The sequence below is a fragment of the Choristoneura fumiferana genome, chromosome Z (assembly GCF_025370935.1).
Source record: "Choristoneura fumiferana chromosome Z, NRCan_CFum_1, whole genome shotgun sequence".
Taxonomy (NCBI): domain Eukaryota; kingdom Metazoa; phylum Arthropoda; class Insecta; order Lepidoptera; family Tortricidae; genus Choristoneura; species Choristoneura fumiferana.
In genome coordinates this window covers 1,937,608-1,957,434 of record NC_133472.1, presented here as the reverse complement: position 1 = coordinate 1,957,434, position 19,827 = coordinate 1,937,608, and the positions used below count along the sequence as shown (strand labels likewise).

At 37.3% G+C, this 19,827-nt stretch overlaps 2 protein-coding genes across 3 annotated transcripts in view; one reads left to right on the top strand and one right to left on the bottom strand.

The window, feature by feature from the left end:
- Window positions 1-19,827, bottom strand: part of Eip74EF (Ecdysone-induced protein E74) — a 321,891-nt gene that overhangs the window by 198,153 nt on the left and 103,911 nt on the right. The window contains exons 4-7 of one of the 2 annotated variants that reach the window (XM_074098101.1): window positions 13,851-13,907; window positions 11,109-11,398; window positions 10,295-10,540; window positions 9,780-10,101 (exon numbers count right to left, since the gene is read on the bottom strand). In XM_074098101.1, the coding sequence (XP_073954202.1) occupies window positions 9,780-10,101; window positions 10,295-10,540; window positions 11,109-11,183 (643 nt within the window). In that variant the 5' untranslated portion in view covers window positions 11,184-11,398; window positions 13,851-13,907. The remainder of the gene's footprint in view (window positions 1-9,779; window positions 10,102-10,294; window positions 10,541-11,108; window positions 11,399-13,850; window positions 13,908-19,827) is intronic. The other variant, XM_074098143.1, reaches the window with a different exon arrangement.
- The window catches only part of Lsm11 (U6 snRNA-associated Sm-like protein LSm11), a 57,806-nt gene continuing 54,429 nt past the window's right edge, over window positions 16,451-19,827 (top strand). The window contains exon 1 of the mRNA XM_074101164.1: window positions 16,451-16,931. Within this exon, the coding sequence (XP_073957265.1) occupies window positions 16,559-16,931 (373 nt within the window). The 5' untranslated portion in view covers window positions 16,451-16,558. The remainder of the gene's footprint in view (window positions 16,932-19,827) is intronic.

Below are 19,827 nucleotides of genomic sequence, written 5' to 3'. Positions count from 1 at the left end.
TTGACATCGCTCCAATTGCGCAAGAGTCGCCTTGAGCCCCGCGTGAGTGGCGAGTGCCCTCAGAAAGGTGGTTGACGCCGCACCCGGGACAGTAGAAACCAACACTGACCGTCGACATAACTATACCACACACACACACACACAAAAACATCACGCCTGTATTCCCAAATGGGATAGGCAGAGCACACGAAACGTAACCGCTTCGGAGCCACTTTAAGCAATTTTAGGCTTTAAGTTTGACGGTACAATAGTGACAGGTTGCTAGCCTATACAAGGCATTACAAATTGCAAATTATTTTTTTTTTCTCCGTCTCACTGGGGCAAAGGAACTGGCTCATGCATACATGTTTATTTAACGGTTGGGCTCCACAGAAAACCAGCGTTACTGCACATAATGTGCGGCAACACATGCTGAGTGGAGACCCTTTTTGGTATCCTGCCGTGCCACCTAGTAACATAGTTTTAGTGCTAGTTCTAGTCTTAGTTTTAGGTGGTACTTTTTGGAGCCAAAATAAACTTTTCTTTCTTTCTTTCTTTCTTTTTCTTTCAAATATATCGGATACCTATAAACGAGCAATTCTTGTACCTATATAAACTCCAACGATTTAGATGAAAGGTATGTGGGGGTTGTCGGGGATGTCAAATCGATCTAGCTTGGTCTTAGTCTGGGAAAATGCTTATTCATTATTTGGGGAATAGAGTTAATCAACTTTATGCTGTAGGTTGTTGCCATGGTAACATCTGAGTTACCTGAAACTACCGTGAGACTCACTCATATTAAATATAATGACCCGGATAACTCACGTCTTAAATCGAGTTTAGCTCGACATGTTTCGGGCTAATCCGTAGCCCTTCGTCTTCGGAGCAAACTTTGCTCCGAAACGTTGCTCCGAAGACGAAGGGCTACGGATTAGCCCGAAACATGTCGAGCTAAACTCGATTTAAGACTTGAGTTATCCGGGTCATTATATTTAATCTGAGTTACCTATTAAAATAATGATTTTAAGGGCTACAAATCCACTAAATGTTCGTTGTCGCAGTTTTAAGGCAGGGAGAGGATAACATAGGTAAGTACTTACTTACATACACTGAGGACGTCTTGTAGTTTTTTTTTAAATCTAAAGTTAAGGCTCAAACTGACAGTTCTTGTATGGATCCGACAGGGCTTAAGACCACTTAAACTTAGATTAAGAAGCCTGCAATTGCACCTGAAAAGTTAATTGACCCAATTTTAGTGCTTTTTTTTTTTCATCTGATATTTGTGACGGCTGTCTCTTATTTTATATGCATGATGATCGAATGGTCCCTCAGGTATATTATCGCATTTAATTCTTATTAAAAAGTGTACTTAGGTGTGATGTCGCGATGACGCGAAAAGAGCTAGGAGTGTTATACTTTTGACCGCTGTCTGTCTGTCTGTGGCACTGTAGCTCTTAAACGGTTGGAGAAATTTGAATGCGGTTATTTTTATTTGAAATCAGGTTTTCTAGCGCTAGTTCTTAGACATGTTTCATCAAAATCCGTTTAGCCGTTTTTGTGATATTGAACTTTGAAGTGACAAAGTCGGGGGTCTTACAACTTTTTGTTCGTTAGGTTATTGTTAAATAACCCCCGACGCAAAAAGGGGTGTTATAAGTTTGATCGCTATGTGTGTCTGTGTGTCTGTCTGTCTGTCTGTCTGTGCCATCGAACCTCTTAAACGGGTGGACTGATTTGAACGCGGTTTTTTTGTTTAAAAGCAGGTTTTCTAGTGATGGTTATAAGACAAGTTTTATCTAAATTGGTTCAGCGTTTTTCGAGATATTGAACTTTGAAGTGACAAAGTCAGGGGTTTTACAACTTTTTATTGTATAGTTGCCTGCGGCTTTAACCTATTATTTATAAAAGAAAAAATATAATAGCAAAAATGAGATTTTAAAGCAAATTTTCTCGCTTATTTTTAAAACATTTTACGAGTTAAGTATGTACCTACTTTATCCTGTTTATATATTATATAAGTATCTATTACAGGAAGAACAAACAAGTAACGTTTCCTGGTATACTTGCTTTATTTCGAATTGTTTGTGCAAAATTTTGTGTCAAGGCAGAATATTACTGTGTCACTTCTTAATGCCCTACTTAGCTTTAATTCTTCTCTTATTCCTAATGTACAGCCAACTGCAAAAGATCAATATGGCCAAAGTAACAAAAATGAGTAGGATTGTTTTTAAAGATCCCCAAGTTGCAATCAGAAATACTAATAAATACAATGACAAATCGCCATTTGCAACCACCCGCCCGCAACTCAGTTAGTGCACGTAAGCCTGCCAACGCTTCGTCTTCCGGTTCGTGGTCGCCACTCGACTTTTCTCCCCCAACTATACTTCGTTTTTTTAGCATTACAAAAAGGGTAAACAATGATGAGTCTTTTTATTGAAAAACGTTTTAAAAAAAACAATAACTATTACTTTATGATACCAAAAGCATGTAAATGATCATATGTCCTTGCTAATTGTTACATATTTGCTGCGAATTATTTTACAAAAGTGTTTTTGAATAAAAAGACACGTCAAGATCGCTTACCTTCTTTCTAATGTTTGTATCGTACCGTCCCTCTCACTCTAGTATTGAATAATATAAGCATCAGCGGAACGGCAAGATACGAAGTTCAAATTTGGCATATCAGGGCCTACCCGTACAACATTACTAAACTTGCTCCGATAGCAAATGTGTGCAAAAAAGCATGTTTAAAACACGCCGCCTTTTTATAAAGCCATTAAGTTCGTTAAAATGTATTATAAAAACTCGCTCGAGTGCTTCCGTTAACCCATGATTTGGTGCCCTAGGGAGTACGGGGTATGTTTCTGCTTACCGACAAACTAAAAGCTACTAAGTAGGTAGTTATGAATTATTAACCGACAAAAAAAGGACAGCTGAACTATTTGATATTTAGCTAAAATTTACTAATTAGGAACCATAATAATGCTAATATTGAAAACTGATTTTGTAAGACATCACCTAACTTTTAGCTACTTACCCCTTTACGACCTTGACATTCTACTACCTGGTTATTTTACGATCTTGTCATTCTACCACCTGGTTATTTTAAGATCTTGTCATTGTATTACCTGGTCATTCTACAACCTGGACACCTGGACATTTTACGACTTTGACGTAAGACGCCGGAGGGGTTTTGTAGTCACTCAAGTTATGTTACAAGCCAGCAACAATTGTTACTGTTTGCAAATTTTTTTTCAGTGCGCCTGTACCTAGGTATATAAAATAGGTTTTTTTTGCAAATTACTTAGGTATGTAGTGTAGGAACTAGGCTGTATACCGCTGGAATCGCTGCGGTACTCCGTCGTCCTCTGAAGCGATAGCTAAAACATAAAAAGTACACCGACCGCGCCTAACTCCACCACTTGTGGGGACTGTAACTTAGTAAGAGCTTAGGTACTGGGGATCAACGCGCGTGACTTTAAACTGTTATGAAATAAATAACTTCTTCAATCATTAATTAATTATATTTTATTTTAGAACTTGGTAGTACTTATAAATAGATTTACATAAAATGGCACCAGCCGCTTAGGCTATCGGGAGCAATCTGCATCGCTGTCAATCTAACCTGCCAGGTGGTCAGTTTTACCACCTGCCAGCGGTATACAGCCTAGTTCTTACAAGCACACTTATACTTTACATAGGTAAATACGTCGAAATTCCGCCAAAATTCCACTGATATTACAAATGACAATGTATAAGTTTGTGAGCCTGTATGTTTGTCCATCACGCTAAAGCTGCTGGACAGATTTGGATGATGTGGTACGTATATAGCTGGACGTCTAGAATCTAGATTAAATAATACATAGGTTACCTTTTAACACGATAATCCCACGAGTTTAAAATCTCGAAAATTCAGCCCTGTGTGTAGAGTCATGAAATTTGGTACGGTGGTTTTAAATACCACCATACTTATGTAACGTTTGGGAATTCAAACGGGAAGAATTCACGGAGTTTTAATTCAACTGTCGGACATAATCTCTTGACGACCGGATGGCCTAGTGGTTAGAGAACCTGACTACGAGCCTTGAGGTCCCGGGTTCGATTCCCGGCCGGGGCAGATATTTGTATGAATAATACCCCAATTATAACTCAAAATTTGTTAGGTTAAAAAAGTACAGGGTACACTTTTTTCTGCAAATGCCCTAATATGTTTGTTATAATGATAACAAAATACGGCTAATTTCTTATATTCCCAACTATGTCTCTAAATTGCACTCCAGGTTTTCAAGATACAGGCACAGCCTACTTAAATGTTGCATAATTTATGTCTATTTTTTTAAGCGCATAATTAATTTTATTGTTATTATTATAAATGTTATACAATAGGGATGTTGACACCATTAAAAAATAATTCAAAGACACGACTCCAGTAACAAAACGCTTTATGTTAGCCCTGAAAACCAGATTAATTTAGAATTAACTGAAAAATTAGATTTCTTGTTGCTTTAAAATAAATAAATGCTATTTCCATTCAAGCTCTATGGGAGAATTGTGTTTTGACAGCTCATAAAAAGTACGTCAATTGATTGGTGGTGTCAAAATCCCTATTAATCGTCAAATCTACGTCTAAGTCAAATTAGCCTTCGCTAAAGAAGCCGGTCTGAAAATCAGCGCTGGGTGCATGCTGCCATGTGTCCAGGACTCGCTGAGATCGGTACCCAGTACCGGAACTTAGCTGGTTTATTACCAATTTTCTGATCTTGTAGGTACTGAATTTGATTGATGGGCCATTTTTTATTTTGTTGTCTTTTTTTTTTCATTTTGAGTTCCTCATTTTATTAATTTTCAGTTTAGTTACGAAACTTCCATACATTTTGTGTAATATGGAAAAATTTGTAGGAAACAGTGTGAAATTGGGCTTACTATAGTCAGAACTTACGTACTTTACCAATTCACCAAGTTGCATTGAAATCTGAGAAAAAGAAATCGACAACAAAATAAAAAAACGGCAATAATATTCATTTATTAGGGTGAGAAAATTAATAAAATCAGGGGGGAAAATCGTGTAGTTTTGAAAATTGATACAGTTATACCTTGCGGTATCCAGATGAACATACTAAAAAGTTCTCAAGTGTGGGCTGAGGGTGTAAGACGGGGGTTTCACGTTTTTCCTCATATCTCGAGTATTTGTACTAATAGCATTATGATTACTTCAGACAAGAGTTTCTACATAAAATTTTCTACATATTTAGTAATATTCATTTTTGCTCTACGATCAATACTCTAGGAGATACAGGTTATTTAAATTATGTAATTATGTTGTGGCAATCAATAAATAATTTTTCATTTTATTTCTATTAAATAGATTAAAAGATCACTGTGTAAATCTACCTTCTTTGTACAATTCATTCGCATTTCACACCCGTTTGCTTTGTTATGTTTTTATTTAAATATATATATTGTCGTGTGCCGCATGCTCTAATATTTATTCAAATTGTTTAAATATTCTCATATTTATAAGTGAATTTAATGTAATTATTTTGAGAGTCATCATCATCATCCCAGCCTATATACGTCCCACTGCTGGGCACAGGCCTCCTCTCAGAACAAGAGGGCTTGGGCCATAGTTCCCACGCGGGCCCAGTGCGGATTGGGAACTTCACACGCACCATTGTATTGCTTCGCAGGTTTGTGCAGGTTTCCTCACGATGCTTTCCTTCACCGCAAAGCTCGTGGTAAATTTCAAATGTAATTCCGCACATGAATTTCGAAAAGCTCAGAGGTGCGAGCCGGGGTTTGAACCCACGACCCTCTGTATGAGAGGCGATAGGTCAAACCACTAGGCCACCACGGCTCACTTAAGAATAAAGACTCACTTTGAGAATAAAGTATATGTAACCCGAAATTAATTAAATTGGAAACAGTGGAAAAATATTATCTTATGTCCGCTGAACTCAAGTGCATAATAGTCACAGAAGTAACAGATATACACAGTGTTTTCCAGTTGGTAATAAAATACCAAGCAGCCTATTATAATTACTAGAGAGACCAATCCTAGTTTATAGGTTGTTAGAAGCCGAGCTTGGAATGGTGGAAAGTCAGTGTTATAGAAGCTTTCCTTTCCTCTCTGACATGTTTATAAAATCATATAACGTAAACTGCTTCAACTTTGCCCTCTGGCCCCAACATTGCCTGAGTTGATTTTGAGTCGATAACTTAGGACTCTTATAGGTTTTAAACTTTTATCTACACGGGACTTATAATTACGAGGAGACAAAAGTTTAAAAACCTAAAGGGTGCTAAGTTATCGACTCTATATCGAATCAGGCAATGTTGGGGCCAGAGGGCAAAATTGAAGCAGCTTACGGTAGTTATATTACATAAATAAATAATAACGATATTGCGATAGTATTGAAACACTAAGAGTATACAGGATGGCTCATTTAGATCGGTCAGTATGGGAAAGTCTAAAACTATAAGACATGCGAAGATCTGATCTTAGGGACCATGTCTTTTTTTTTTTATTCGACTGGATGGCAAACGAGCAAGTGGGTCTCCTGATGGTAAGAGATCACCACCGCCCATAAACATCTGCAACACCAGGGGTATTGCAGATGCGTTGCCAACCTAGAGGCCTAAGGTGGGATACCTCAAGTGCCAGTAATTTCACCGGCTGTCTTACTCTCCACGCCGAAACACAACAGTGCAAGCACTGCGCTTCACGAGAAAGATGGTGGTAATCCGGGCGGACCTTGCACAAGGTCCTACCACCTGCAGAATCATCGATTTTAGTAACAGGAAAAACTGCATTCATATATTTAAAAAAAAAAACTTGATATGACATAATAATGATTTTACCGATTCTTCGATATATTTTGTTAAAGTTTTCTAATACGTACATATTACGACCAAGGCCAAGTGGTTAAAGAACCTGACTACAACCTTGAGGCCCTGGGTTCGATCCCCGGCCAGGGCAAATATTTGTATGAGTAATACGAATGATTGTTTTCGGGCCTTGGATGATTAATATGTATTTATCTATATTATTATAAGTATGTGTATCCGTTGCCTAGTATCTATAGTACAAGGTTCGCTTAGTTTGGGACAAGGTCAATTTGTGTCAAGTATTTCATTGATATTTATTTCACTTTGTAGCTTTTTACAAAAAAATGCACAGTACCTATATATATAAAAAAATAAGAAAACTTAGGGGTATTAAAATTTTCTGATGTTATTCACAACCGCTAGAATTAGAGACAAAATGGCGCGGGTTGTTTTAAGCAATAGTACCTAATTTAATCTTCGGGAATTCCTACGGGAACTAACGAAACTGGAATTTGAATTGCTAGCTTTAAATGTCCATATAATTGCGACAAGAGGTATCTTTGTGGTAGAGGGTGAGAAACTCTCAAACTAAAAACACTCGTATGCTAAAATCTAAATTTACTCTGCTAGATTTTGTTATTAACGCAATCCGACACCAATTCGTGCTAGAAATAGTGTCATTTCACCTATAAAATGGCGGCGATACTTTCTACGGCGGTAAAAGCGGTCCGTAATAGAAAATCACTTCCTCGTGTGGAAATCGAAAGCAATAGAAGATTGCAACTGCATCCGAGCAGCTGCAATTTACTACCACATACTTATTGAGGTTAGTGGCGAAAAAAGGAACTAAACTTTTCCTTGCGTATTTGGTGGAAAGTAAAGAGCGTAGCGCCAGTTGCGTCTGCATCAATAAGTTTGTTGCGGTCGATTGTGAGAAAGGATACTAGTAGCGCCATCTAGTGTTGAGTAGCTACCAACACCACATTAGTCATCTGTGACAAATGACAGCACTATAAGAGGTACACTTATTTTTCTTGAAATTTCTTCAAATAAATAAAGGCTAACAAAAACAATTTAAGCGTTTTATTTTTATTTTGCGCTAATATAACTTGGATTAACATTTTTAAAAGCTGAAAGATCGAAAATGTGGTTACCTTAACTAAGCAAAAGGTGGTGTTGCTCTTATCCTGTTCTTGTTAAAACATTTTTTGCTTATTCGGATTAACTTCGTTTTATTTTTTATTGGGTAAGTACTAATTTGGTTTATTGATAGGTTTTGATTTCGATGTAGCCTCGGCACATAGTTAAAGTGCCACGAGAGTTGGACTGAATCATTACATACACAGCTACATGAAGAACTGATGGCATAAAAGGATAATGAAATAATAATAATAATGTCAAAATCACGCTTTAATGAGGGCTATCGCGTATGAATTCGCCGCTAGAGGCGCTAGTGTAGCGTGAGGTCTCCGAAATGTCAAATCTCATAGTTGTTGGGCTCACCACGCGGGTTTATTTATAATTAGAACAATTTTGTGAATATTTTGCATTATGTGAAATTAATTATGACAATTATGCGTTCCGGGGCAGTGAATGTCTGTGTTTTGAGACAGTTTTGTCTTTCGGAAACTTTTGTCCTCCTTTTTTCCGAACAAAACGGGACTACGCAACACCGTGGTTCCTCGATATATTATGGTACAGTTTTAAGATGTATTAAATATGTTTTTAATCTATACTTTGTTTTCACGCCCGTAATAACAGACTTTGAAAGCCACACTTAAAAACCTCATGCAACAGCGGCGCCATCTAGGAAGACAAAAAACTATAGCCCTTATTACATATGTTCTTGTTTGCCTGACCTCAACTCTCGTGGCGCTACCTATACAGCCGAGGTTTCATAAGCAAATTTAAAAGCAACCTCAAGTGCACGGAACTAATTCATTCACATATTTTTAATTTCAATTTTAGTTTTTCTATTGTATAATTTAGTCTCTCATTTATTATAATTTATTATACTTGGTTTGGATAGGTATTTAACTAAATGTAAAGAAAACAACGTCAATTGGTGTCTTAAATATTGAAATTAACTATCTAAGCATTTGCATTTATGTATTGAAATACGCTAGTCTAGTTTTAATTACAATGATAGATAAGTAACATGAACCTTAAGGGGCTGTTTCACCATCCATTGATTAGTGATAAGTGACGGTTAAATGTGATGCCGTCTCTATTTGTTTTGTTCGAATAGACGGAGACGGCATCACATTTAACCGTCAGTTAACACTAATCAATAGATGGTGCAACAGCCCCTTAATGTACCAAATCCGGCAGCTGAAGTTTGTTTACATTTAGTTAAAAACTTAACTATTCAAACTAAGTATATCTATGTATATCATTATAGTTGTGTAAGACTTCAGCAGTGAGGATAGTAAAGCGTAGTCCTACGAATATTAAGTATGTGAGTTTATTCTGCTTTCACGCCATAACTATTGAATAGATGCCCATACAATTTTGCGTATATCTTATTAGTAGACCAATCAATAAAAGCATAACTTTTATCGCAAAAAAACGAGTTGTTCCTAAGCACGCAATAAATGAATTCTTCGCAGACGAAGCCGCAGGCAGCAGCTTGTTTATTTATTTTAGGATCAGTTCAGTATAACATCAATGTGTATAAGATTAGGAATTGGAATAACCTTTGACCTACTGGTGCCACCTAGTTTAAAACTATTTAACTACGTAGAAACTCGGCTAGTAGCAGTCTGTCTCCATGGCGTCTTGATTCTGCTACTTGCCGCTAGATAGCGTTATTATATACTTCGCATGTAATGTTGGTTTAGCGAATCGAATACGAACTAATTTTTGTTACGGTCGTAACTGTCATGAACCTACAGCTTGTTTCGAATTTAGGTAAAATCGAACAGATTTACAGCTAAATTCGCTTTAAAACTGTCTAGTTTAACCAAAACACCTACCTTTACCGCCGCCAGCGTCATGCACTTGCGGCTTTCCCGATGGCACCCGCTGCATGGGCGAAGCGTTTCCATAATTCATACTCGTACCATTGTATTCCGAGCTGAGTGGTTCTTGCTTTATGCCGCTAGATGTCGCCGCCAGCTTCTCAGCGAGCAGCGGGTTGGCCGAGGCGATGTTGTAGCGGTTGTTGATACCGCTACCCGAGCGAAGTAGCTGCTGCAACCGTTGTTGCCCGTTGTTTGGAAGCAGTTGGTTAGGTTGGTAGTACGAGTTTTGGAGGTTGCTTGACCCGGGCGAGGAGATGTTGTTGTTCTCCTCTTGCTGGAACACGAGAATGATTGGGTTAAACATAGCAAGAAAAATGGTAGAATGGTCTTGTATAGAATCCATGCAAAAAAATGTTACATGTCGATACCGCGGTATTCCTTCTCAAATTTCATATAACTGTCATGACGCACGTTCAAATATGACATTGTCATCTATCGTGATTTAAGTGAAACAACTAAAAACTCACCTTAATCTCAATAGGCGGCACTGCTGTAGCATTTGTCAAATCCGTAAAAAACGTGTCAAAATTGTCAAAGGCGGTTTCCCCGAGCTGTTTTAGTATGTCGTCGGGGTCAGCAGCCTCTGTGACGTCGTTTTCCAACGTCAGCCCCCCGACGATGTTTGACAGGTCCGCTTGTGATAGTTCCCCGAGCGACGAGGCCATTTGTTGGAGCTGGGCTGCTGCTTGCCCGCTCGCCGCGGCTACCGCATCCTGGAACGTTGCAGTTTTAGAGGTTAGAGTCTGGTAGCGCAACGCCATCTGTTGGTTAGTAGGGTGTTGTACAGTGGCATCTATTTACTGAATTGTTCAAATTATTCAGTAGAAAATAATAATAAAAAGCGCTAGATGGTGTTAATAATGGCAGTTTCTGATGTTTTGCATGTAGTTTGGATCATTAATGGCATAGATAGAGAAACAAAAGTAATTAGGGTTTTTCGATAGGTGAAATGACGTTAGATGGCGTTAGTATCATGAGCTCCATTTGACGTTTCAGTCTTGCTTGCGATTGCCTCATTTAGATATTTATCCAATCACAAGCGTGACAGAAATGTCAATTAGACAACACGATACTAACGCCATCTAGCGATATTTCGCCTGTCGAAAAACCCGCATTAAAATTCAACATTGATCATATGTCGTGTCAGTGACATCTAGCGAATTGTGTTCATAGAAGTCAATGGAATGGCGACATGATGATAAAGATCATTGATATCTAACGAGGTTTTTATACAAAGGCTGAGCCTTTCGCAGAGCAGTTGTTTTATAAAGCAGTACTCACCTGTAGGCAATTTGAGAGGTCGACCATTCTACCCTCATTTTCCGCTGACCACCACTCATCTTCAATAAATGGCATCGCCAAAGGCAATGACGCTGCATGCGTCCCCGCCACCTTGCGCCGCTTTCACACGCCAGATGGCGCTAACGTCTGTTGTCACTGAATCACAGATGGCGTTGTTGTCAACACGACACTGTCACTGAATCACGTAATGTTCTTGCACTGTTCGCGAATGTTAGCGTCATTTGTGAACGGAACACTCTTATCTCACAGCTTGTTTTCCCATCAGCTGCCTGTGAACATGAAGAGCGTAGGCTTGATGTCTTTAAAAATAATTTACCCCGCTTTGTCCTGCCAAAGGCGGTATGTTAGAAAGCACAGTACAATGAGTCAAGCAGTCAATGCAGTATAAAATAAAAGATGAAAAGAAGAATAAAAAAAGCGATTTTGGAGAGTTGATTATGACCAACCCTTACGAAATGTTAATTATGGATAGCGTTTATTAGAGTAGCATTAATTAATGAGATTAGTGTTCTTTTGTTATGAATTCGTGAATTTTAGTGAGTTGGGTTTAGGGTTGATGACAGTCATATATTCAGAGTCGTCCGGAGTATGTTTAAGAGACAGTGCTACAAAGCAGGGTTTACTGACTGTGTTACGCGTCAAACGAATTTTAAAGGAATATTTTTGGCTTGTTTTTTAACCCGACTGCAAGGAGTGGTATTGTTCGTGCGTATCTTGTAATATTTTTATGACCACTTTTATTGCCATTTTTAATGATATAAATATTTATTTTACTGATTATAAAAAAAATATCATACAGGCTGTCTTGTAAGTCCTGTATAAATCAGTACGTGCATAAAAAGTAGTCATTATTACTAAGCTTCATTACAGTAATTATTTTAACAGGCAGCATTTTAATGTGTGGTAGTTAATTATTTGCATGTTGGTGGAAGTTATATTATTATTTTCTTCCTGTTGGGCTCGAGAAATTATAAGCAAGTACCTAAGCCTTAGGATTTACAAGTTTGTTTTTAGCTAATTTGGTGAAATATCATATTAAAATCCAATTTAGCAATCTGTGATTAATAAAGTATTTACGTTAACGATTACTCTAACGCTTCTTCCCCCACTATACATAGTGGCATTTATTTGATACTAGCTTTTGCCCGCGGCTTCGCCCGCGTGAAATTCGGTTATCGTTATCACGCGCTGTTCACTCAGGAACTGTGCATTTTTCCAGGATAAAAAGTAACCTATGTCACTCTCTGGACCATAAGCTATTTTTGTTCCAAAAATCACGTCGATCCATCACTCCATTTTGACGTGAAAGACGGAAAACATACAAATAATATTAGTATGGATTAAATGCGCCAAGTTAGACAGAGTAAGTTACCAAACAATACCTGGAAAAATCTAAGAAATAAAACTCGACTATACTCATGAACTTCCATTTAGACTTTTTGTTTTTGCAAGTCTATTTAAATTTTAAAGTTTGGTTAAATCTTACAAGTTTAATTTTACCCGCTGTTATTGGTCGCATTGATTTAACATATAATACAAATGTAGTTTGGATGACCACACATACTCAGGCAACAAAAAATCTCGTCCTTTTTTTATGACAACTTGTTTCATTATTCACTCATGCATAGCGAAAACTACTTATCAAATAACGTACGCTGTATCTAAATACAAATCGTGGTTTATTTAAGTAGCATTAGTATTTAAAGAGTCAAGCCTGGGTTAGGGAGTTTAAAATTATAGCATTTGATATTGTCTAGAAGACATAACTAGCTTTCACCGTGGTCATTATTTCATAAACAAAGCACTAAAATATATGACTAGTGATGGCACAGAAACATAGACTAAAAAATAGTAGCTGGTTCAAAAAGGATGGAACTTACCTTACTTTATTTTATATTTATGTTAAATTATGTATGATCTTACATTAGGTTAATAATAAGAAATGATAATGGGTAAATTTTACAAGTATCATACGTACACTTAATAACAATAATAGCTATTTGACGAGTATTTGTCGGCGTAAATCTCTCAAGTGTCTTAAGTGCGAAGATAGTGAAATGATACCTCTTTGCGTCCATTACTCGTTGGATAACAATAAAAGCGATTTTATATCACGAATTCACGACACATCCCAGACGGGGAGGGCTGAAACAGTCGCCAAATTATTAAAAAAAAAGATGTGTTCAAAATGTAATTATAGGCACACAAACTAAGATCAATAAAGTATAGAAATACTGAAACAAGACACTAATAAAGTGCATTTAAGAACGAACTATTTAAAAATTACTTTATGCATTGATAAACTGTAATCCGTTGTCAGAAAAAACATTCCAGTGTACTTGTGAAATGAAGCCTACTAAGACGCTGTTTATTTGTTTCGTAAGACTATCTGGGAGGGGGATAAGTTAAAAATAAACTTTTTGTTTATATATTCAAAAAGTATTCTAATTTACTATGCTTGAAAGGAGAAACGAGTCTTAAACAATCACATTTTTTCTTATGAGAGAATTTCCGAATGTCAGAGTTCAATAATGATCTACGTAGGAGGAGTGGCAGTAAGTTTCTTTTTTATTTATTGTAAAATATTATTATACACATTTATCGTAAGAAATATTTCGCCAAATTGTAAAACAATTAAATGGTAAACCCAAAAAAAGTCTTACTTAACAAATGAACAGGCCCTAAGGTGGTTATGATAGTCATGCAATACGCCGAGTTCACCTGGCGATGTCCCGATGGATTGACCTGCGCGAGGGCCGCATGTGCGCACGCGATTATCTGCGAACAAGGGAGAAGCATATTGATAATCATACAAAGTTGAAACTAGCTTCGACACTGTGTCCTTTTTTAACTGGCCCGGTTGGAAAGAGACGACTGTAAAACTCTATTTTTTGCCCGTTGACCAACAGGCTGTTTCTTTTAAACTGGGCCAGCAGAAGTTTCCAATTTGGTAATCCAGAGGCTGTATACAAACAGAACGACAAAAATGTGACTTAAATTGTCACGAAAAATTGTTGCCGTGTTAAATGAGGATTACGGCAAAATTTTATCGATTAATAAAAAGTGGCGCCCTCTTCATTTCTACTCTTAAATTGTCGGGCTGCTTAAGCTCCTTGGAGTTCTAGGAAGGGATGAAAGCTATATCGACGGTAAACGTTGGTGTCAAATATAAAGGAATTTTTTGGTTTATACACATGGGAACGGACTAGATCGTCATCAACTTTATCTCAGATCAGCTTTTGTAAAATTCGGAACCTATGGACTATTAGAAAAGGCAATGACAAGGGAAGTGATGATTACTACACATAATACTAGGATAACAGTTTTGTGTACAGAAATTTTATTGAACTGCATCCAATTCGTCCTAACCATGACAAAGAAAAAGTCAATCAAAATACCTATAGTTAAAAGTTATTCTATTCGTAAAAACTAGAATTAATCACTCCGCAACAATCGTAACATCAACGCAATACATGGAGAATTAAAAAAAACAATGCACGGAAGGCTGGCAACACTACGAAGAAGGCACTGATAAAAAACGCGAACAATGCCAACGCTCTTTCACTATAATTGGTTCTAAAAAAACGACTTTTGTTTTCTAAACGTTTCCTACTGCACTTTCTTCGCAGCCAGTGCGTGTTCGAGAGCATAGTTATCTGTCGGTCACAATGTCGCTAGCGTCAACGCGATGGCGTGCGGTTACGTATGAAATGCCGATAGTTCCAATTTTAGCCACCCGTTCGTGGTATTTTGTTATTGTTATGTTATACTTTAAATTATAACCGTCCTTTTATCTAAGGATTCTTGAATAATAGGGCGTTTTATGTATTTTCGTATTTAATTTATTTAGGCATTAATATTTTATTTTATTTATATTGGTTTTTATTTATTGATTATATAAAAGAGCCAAATCTTTTCAGTTTTTTTAATTGGCGTTGTGTGGAATACACTGGCTTCGGTTTCAAACACTGCAGTGTTCGTTTTTTTATTATTTTGTTTTGGATTTGTTCAAAGCCTGCCTCAAAAAATAAATGGTAAAAAGTAATTCTGTTGGATACTTTCTAATCTTAATAAATCAAAACGCAACTTATTGTAAATTTAAAATTATATAACGCGGACACGTAATAGAATAACTGCATATTTATGCACACTGCATTATTCATCGAATTATGATACAGTAATTAAAATGGATTAAATTACAATTTGTCTTCAGTGACACTGAGTTGTCTCGGATCTCTATACGTAAGAATGTAAGAACAGCCGAATGGGACAGTTCATGGAAATTAGGAAACAACATGTATCTCGATGACTAAGGAATTCGTCCACTATTCGATAAAGGTTAATTTTATAAACAGTACTGTAACAATAGTTACCTAATTGTGGTCAAAATAGATTTTAGTTCTCCTACTGGGCGATAGGTGGCGCTGTAAACTACTAAATCTATATCATTAAAGTGAAACCACTCGAGGAAACTCGCAGCAATATTACAGTTGAATTATGGACTTTAGCCCGATGACTTGGGCCTTGATTCAACTTCCTACTGCATGGCAAAGACCTTGCGCACGCGACGTTTATTCAATATAAGAAATTACAACACTCAATTATAATCGAATCATTTTAAACTTTAACATAGAACTATAAGAGTCATTCTTGATAGCGGCGAAGCTGTAGCTTTATTTATAGCTAATTTTTAATTACGAGAAAATTATACTTTGCAGCACTAAGTAAGTATTAAAGAAATGAACAATAGAGAATCATATGTCTCCAATAAAAACGAATTAAACGCATTTTTATTTTATTGCACATCAAGTTCGTTGGTATAAAATTATAACCAACAATTAGTTTTTAAATGCGGGTTACCTAACTACTTAAGTATTTATGAATGTGGTTTGAGGAAGAGCCTTCAACATTCTATCACGAGATCATTATGGTCGTTATATCAATAAAAATGCACTTAAGTAACCATTTGACTTTAAGATTTAATTTCATCCACTTAAAATATTATCATTAACTCATTTTGTTAGAAAAACATAATATATTTTATAAAATATGCGAGTAATGGAACGCAGATACTGCGTTTCGTTTCACGGGTGAAATGATTTATAAACATACCGTAAAGTGATAGTTTTTATTAAGAACGAGTTCTATTATTATACAATCACCCTTGGTTGAGACTTTCAGATATTTTGTTTTAAGTACAAGACGTGGGATTATCATTAACCTGAGACTTGAGTATGAAAAATAATACTGCGATACGTACTTGCGCGTAGACCGAAACGCAACCATTGTTTTGTTTTTAGACTTTGACAGAACTACAGAGAGTGAGTGTCACTGAGTGAAGTGACCTTTATTGATTTTTAACCCACTGACCGGCGCACTCAATTTCGCTTATAAAACTGTAAAAGCAACACATATAGTCTAGTCGAGCAATGGCCGAAGATCGCTATTCAGACTCTAGCGATTCAGAGCCAAAACCGGGTCCCAGTGGAGTGAAAATTGAACCTAAAACCGAATGCAAATCAGAGGACAGTTCGACATCTGAGTCAGAAATTGGCGCCTATAGTGAAAATTTCAAGCCTTTGAAGGCATTATACTCTGAAAGAATCATGCTGCCAGTACTAGACGCTCCTTTGTTTGAAAATTTGCAACAATACGAGTCGTCTTTAAAAACGAATACTTCAATTTTAGCAGTTGGCCAAAGGAAAGAAGCTTTGGAACGGGAAGAGAAGAAACTTGAACAGAAACTGGCGACACAGAAAGCTTTAGAGGAGAAAAACAGACTTCGTTTTGCGAAATATGAAGGTAAGGTTTTGAGGTTATGTTTACGTTTGCTTTGCGCATGCCCGACGTCAATTAAACCTACCTAATAAGGTTCATTGTATCGAAGGTGTGGTGCGAAAATATTATTGTTAGTGTGATGACTGATTACATTGCTGGGTCGTGAAGCTTTGACTTTATAGATGGTCAAGCATTGACAGCTATGTATTGCAACTTACAAATTTTCACACTATCTAATTGACTTGAATTTTCAATTGTCACTTAAATCTAATTGTCAATTTGTTGAACAATCCGGGTGACACAACAAGCCTCGATAATACCGACTTAGACTCCCATAGAAACTGACATGAGCTTCTATTCCTTTCGAACCCAGCTGAGTATGAAAAGAGTTACAACAATGGACATTATGTACAATCTATGTCAAATTCAAATTCAAATGTAAAAGCTATGACGATGGACTTTATGTACTTTATTCGTAAACATGCCATGACAATTATACAAAAACAAATGCTTCAAATTCTTACATATGAATTAAGTTGTCCCGGCACAGCTGCGAAAGGGCGCCGACTTTCACATCGCTGATATTCTGTCGGAACCAGTAGGAGTTGACGCACTCAGTCACATACAATTTTTACTCTAAGTACTATAATATATAATTTAAGGTTTAAATAACAAACATAACAGATATTCTTTGAATACGGGTACCTAATGCAAGCAAAAACAAAGACAAAGAGTTTTTTTGTTGTCATTTTAATGTAACTAACCCGCACAATCGTATCAGCCGGGATTGAAAGCGCTATAGGCGTATTGGGTGTGTACATGAAAAACGGGGTCGGTATTTCCATGTTGGTACTATCCGGGCCAGGAAAGAGTGCCGGACAATGCTGCTTGCTGATTGCTTGCTATGTATATGCAAAATCAGTGGTCATTATCTTGTACAGCTAGACAAAGTTCTTAACTAGTGTAATAAAAATACTGTATAAGGTTCATCAAGCACTCCCTTGCAGCCAGATAATCTGGTCATCGCAATAGAAGTGTTTGATGAATGTGGCAATTGAGTCTTTCAATGAGGCTGGCATAGTCACACAGGTGCACTTAAGCGTCAAAAAAAATGAGAAAAAAATTGCAAAATGAATTTGGACGCAATTTGGTGTGTAGACAATACATAGGCTACTTTTTATCCCACTAATTGCGATAAGAGAGAGAGAGAGAGAGAGAGAGAAACATTTATTTACACATATTCTATACACATAAAAATACATTAGATAGAAAAAAAATAAAAAATAACATCACATAGTATAAAGTGGACCCCACTCAGCATGTTACGGCATAATGTTATGTTATAAAATATTAAAATCTCAACAGCTAGGTTTAGGGGCTGTTTCACAATCCATTGATTAGCGTTAACCGACGGTTAAATGTGATGCCGTCACCGTCTATTCGAACAAAACAAATAGAGACGGCATCACACCTAACCGCCAGTTAACACTAATCAATGGATGGTGAAACAGCCCCTTATAGACTAATGAAATACGGCACGGTTGGTTTAATGTTTTTAATGCAATTTCAATGACAGACAACCACGACGTAATTTTCGGGAATTCCCACGGGAATTTTTGTTTATTACTTCTTCACGCTAAAACGACTGGACGAATTTGGATGGAATGTCTGAATTTATTGGTTACTTTTTATCCAAATATTCTCATGGGATAGGAAAAAAATTCCACAAATTCAAGCGCTAGGATTAGAGATATGAACTTTGACGCAGGTATTATATGCAATGTGAAAAAAAAATATAGTTTTGAGAATTTGGTAATTTTTCTAAATTTGAATTCAATTCAGCTGAGGCAACTAGAGGTATATGGGTGGCCTATGTGGTGGTGGACGTCCTTTTGTTTATATACGACTGGATGGCAAACGAGCAAGTGGGTCTCCTTATGGTAAGAGATCACCACCGCCCATAAACATCTGCAACACCAGGGGTATTACAGACGCGTTGCCAACCTAGAGGCCTAAGATGGGATACCTCACGTGCCAGTAATTTCACCGGCTGTCTTACTCTCCACGCCGAAACAAAACAGTGCAAGCACTGCTGATTCACGGCAGGATTAGCGAGCAAGATGGTGGTAGCAATCCGGGCAGACCTTGCAAAAGGTTTTACCACCTGCTCCACCGTCCTATGGCTGAGATGATGATGATGAATTCAACTGCCGGGTCTTACGCTGCGAGTATGGTAGAGTTTTCTAATGTAAGCAATATACGGCCTTATCGTGTCAGAGTGTCTGTATTCCGTTCTGACCACAAGCGTAATGCTGGCCCTAAACTACAAAGTGCAAAATCCTAACTTCGTATCTTGTCGTCTCGCTGACGCTTATTTTATTTAATACTAGAGTGAGAGGGACGGTACGGTACGATATTAGATTATCGAATTTCATAGTAGCCCCCTTGGTGTTTTGAACGTAGAACGCACACGTTATTCGAACCACGGTTGCTTAGGAAATGACGAATTAATTGTGATGCCCTTTTATACCCTGTCAGAAAAATCTTAACAGCTTCAGGAATTCATTCAGACGTTGTGACATCTATTAATACATAAACAAGCTAAAAGCACGGTTTAACACTGTTTTAAAAATAGCATGGTTCTAAATTGGAATTCTCTTTCAACAGGGTGTTCTCTAAAGTGCTTTCGTGTTATAAATTTGTGACGTCACGTGGGCTCGCGATGCCTGGAAGCTTAGCGTCTGGGTGGCCCGCCCCCCCTCAAAGGTCGACGGCCACCGCTGACACAGCCGCGTGCAACGGCCGACCTAGCGCGCCTGACCCATTATATAACGCACAAGCTAAATCTCCCATGCCCATTGCGAAATGGGCATTAACCTCTTGTTTTAAAAAAAAACTTTTTCACTTCTCATGCTCGTAA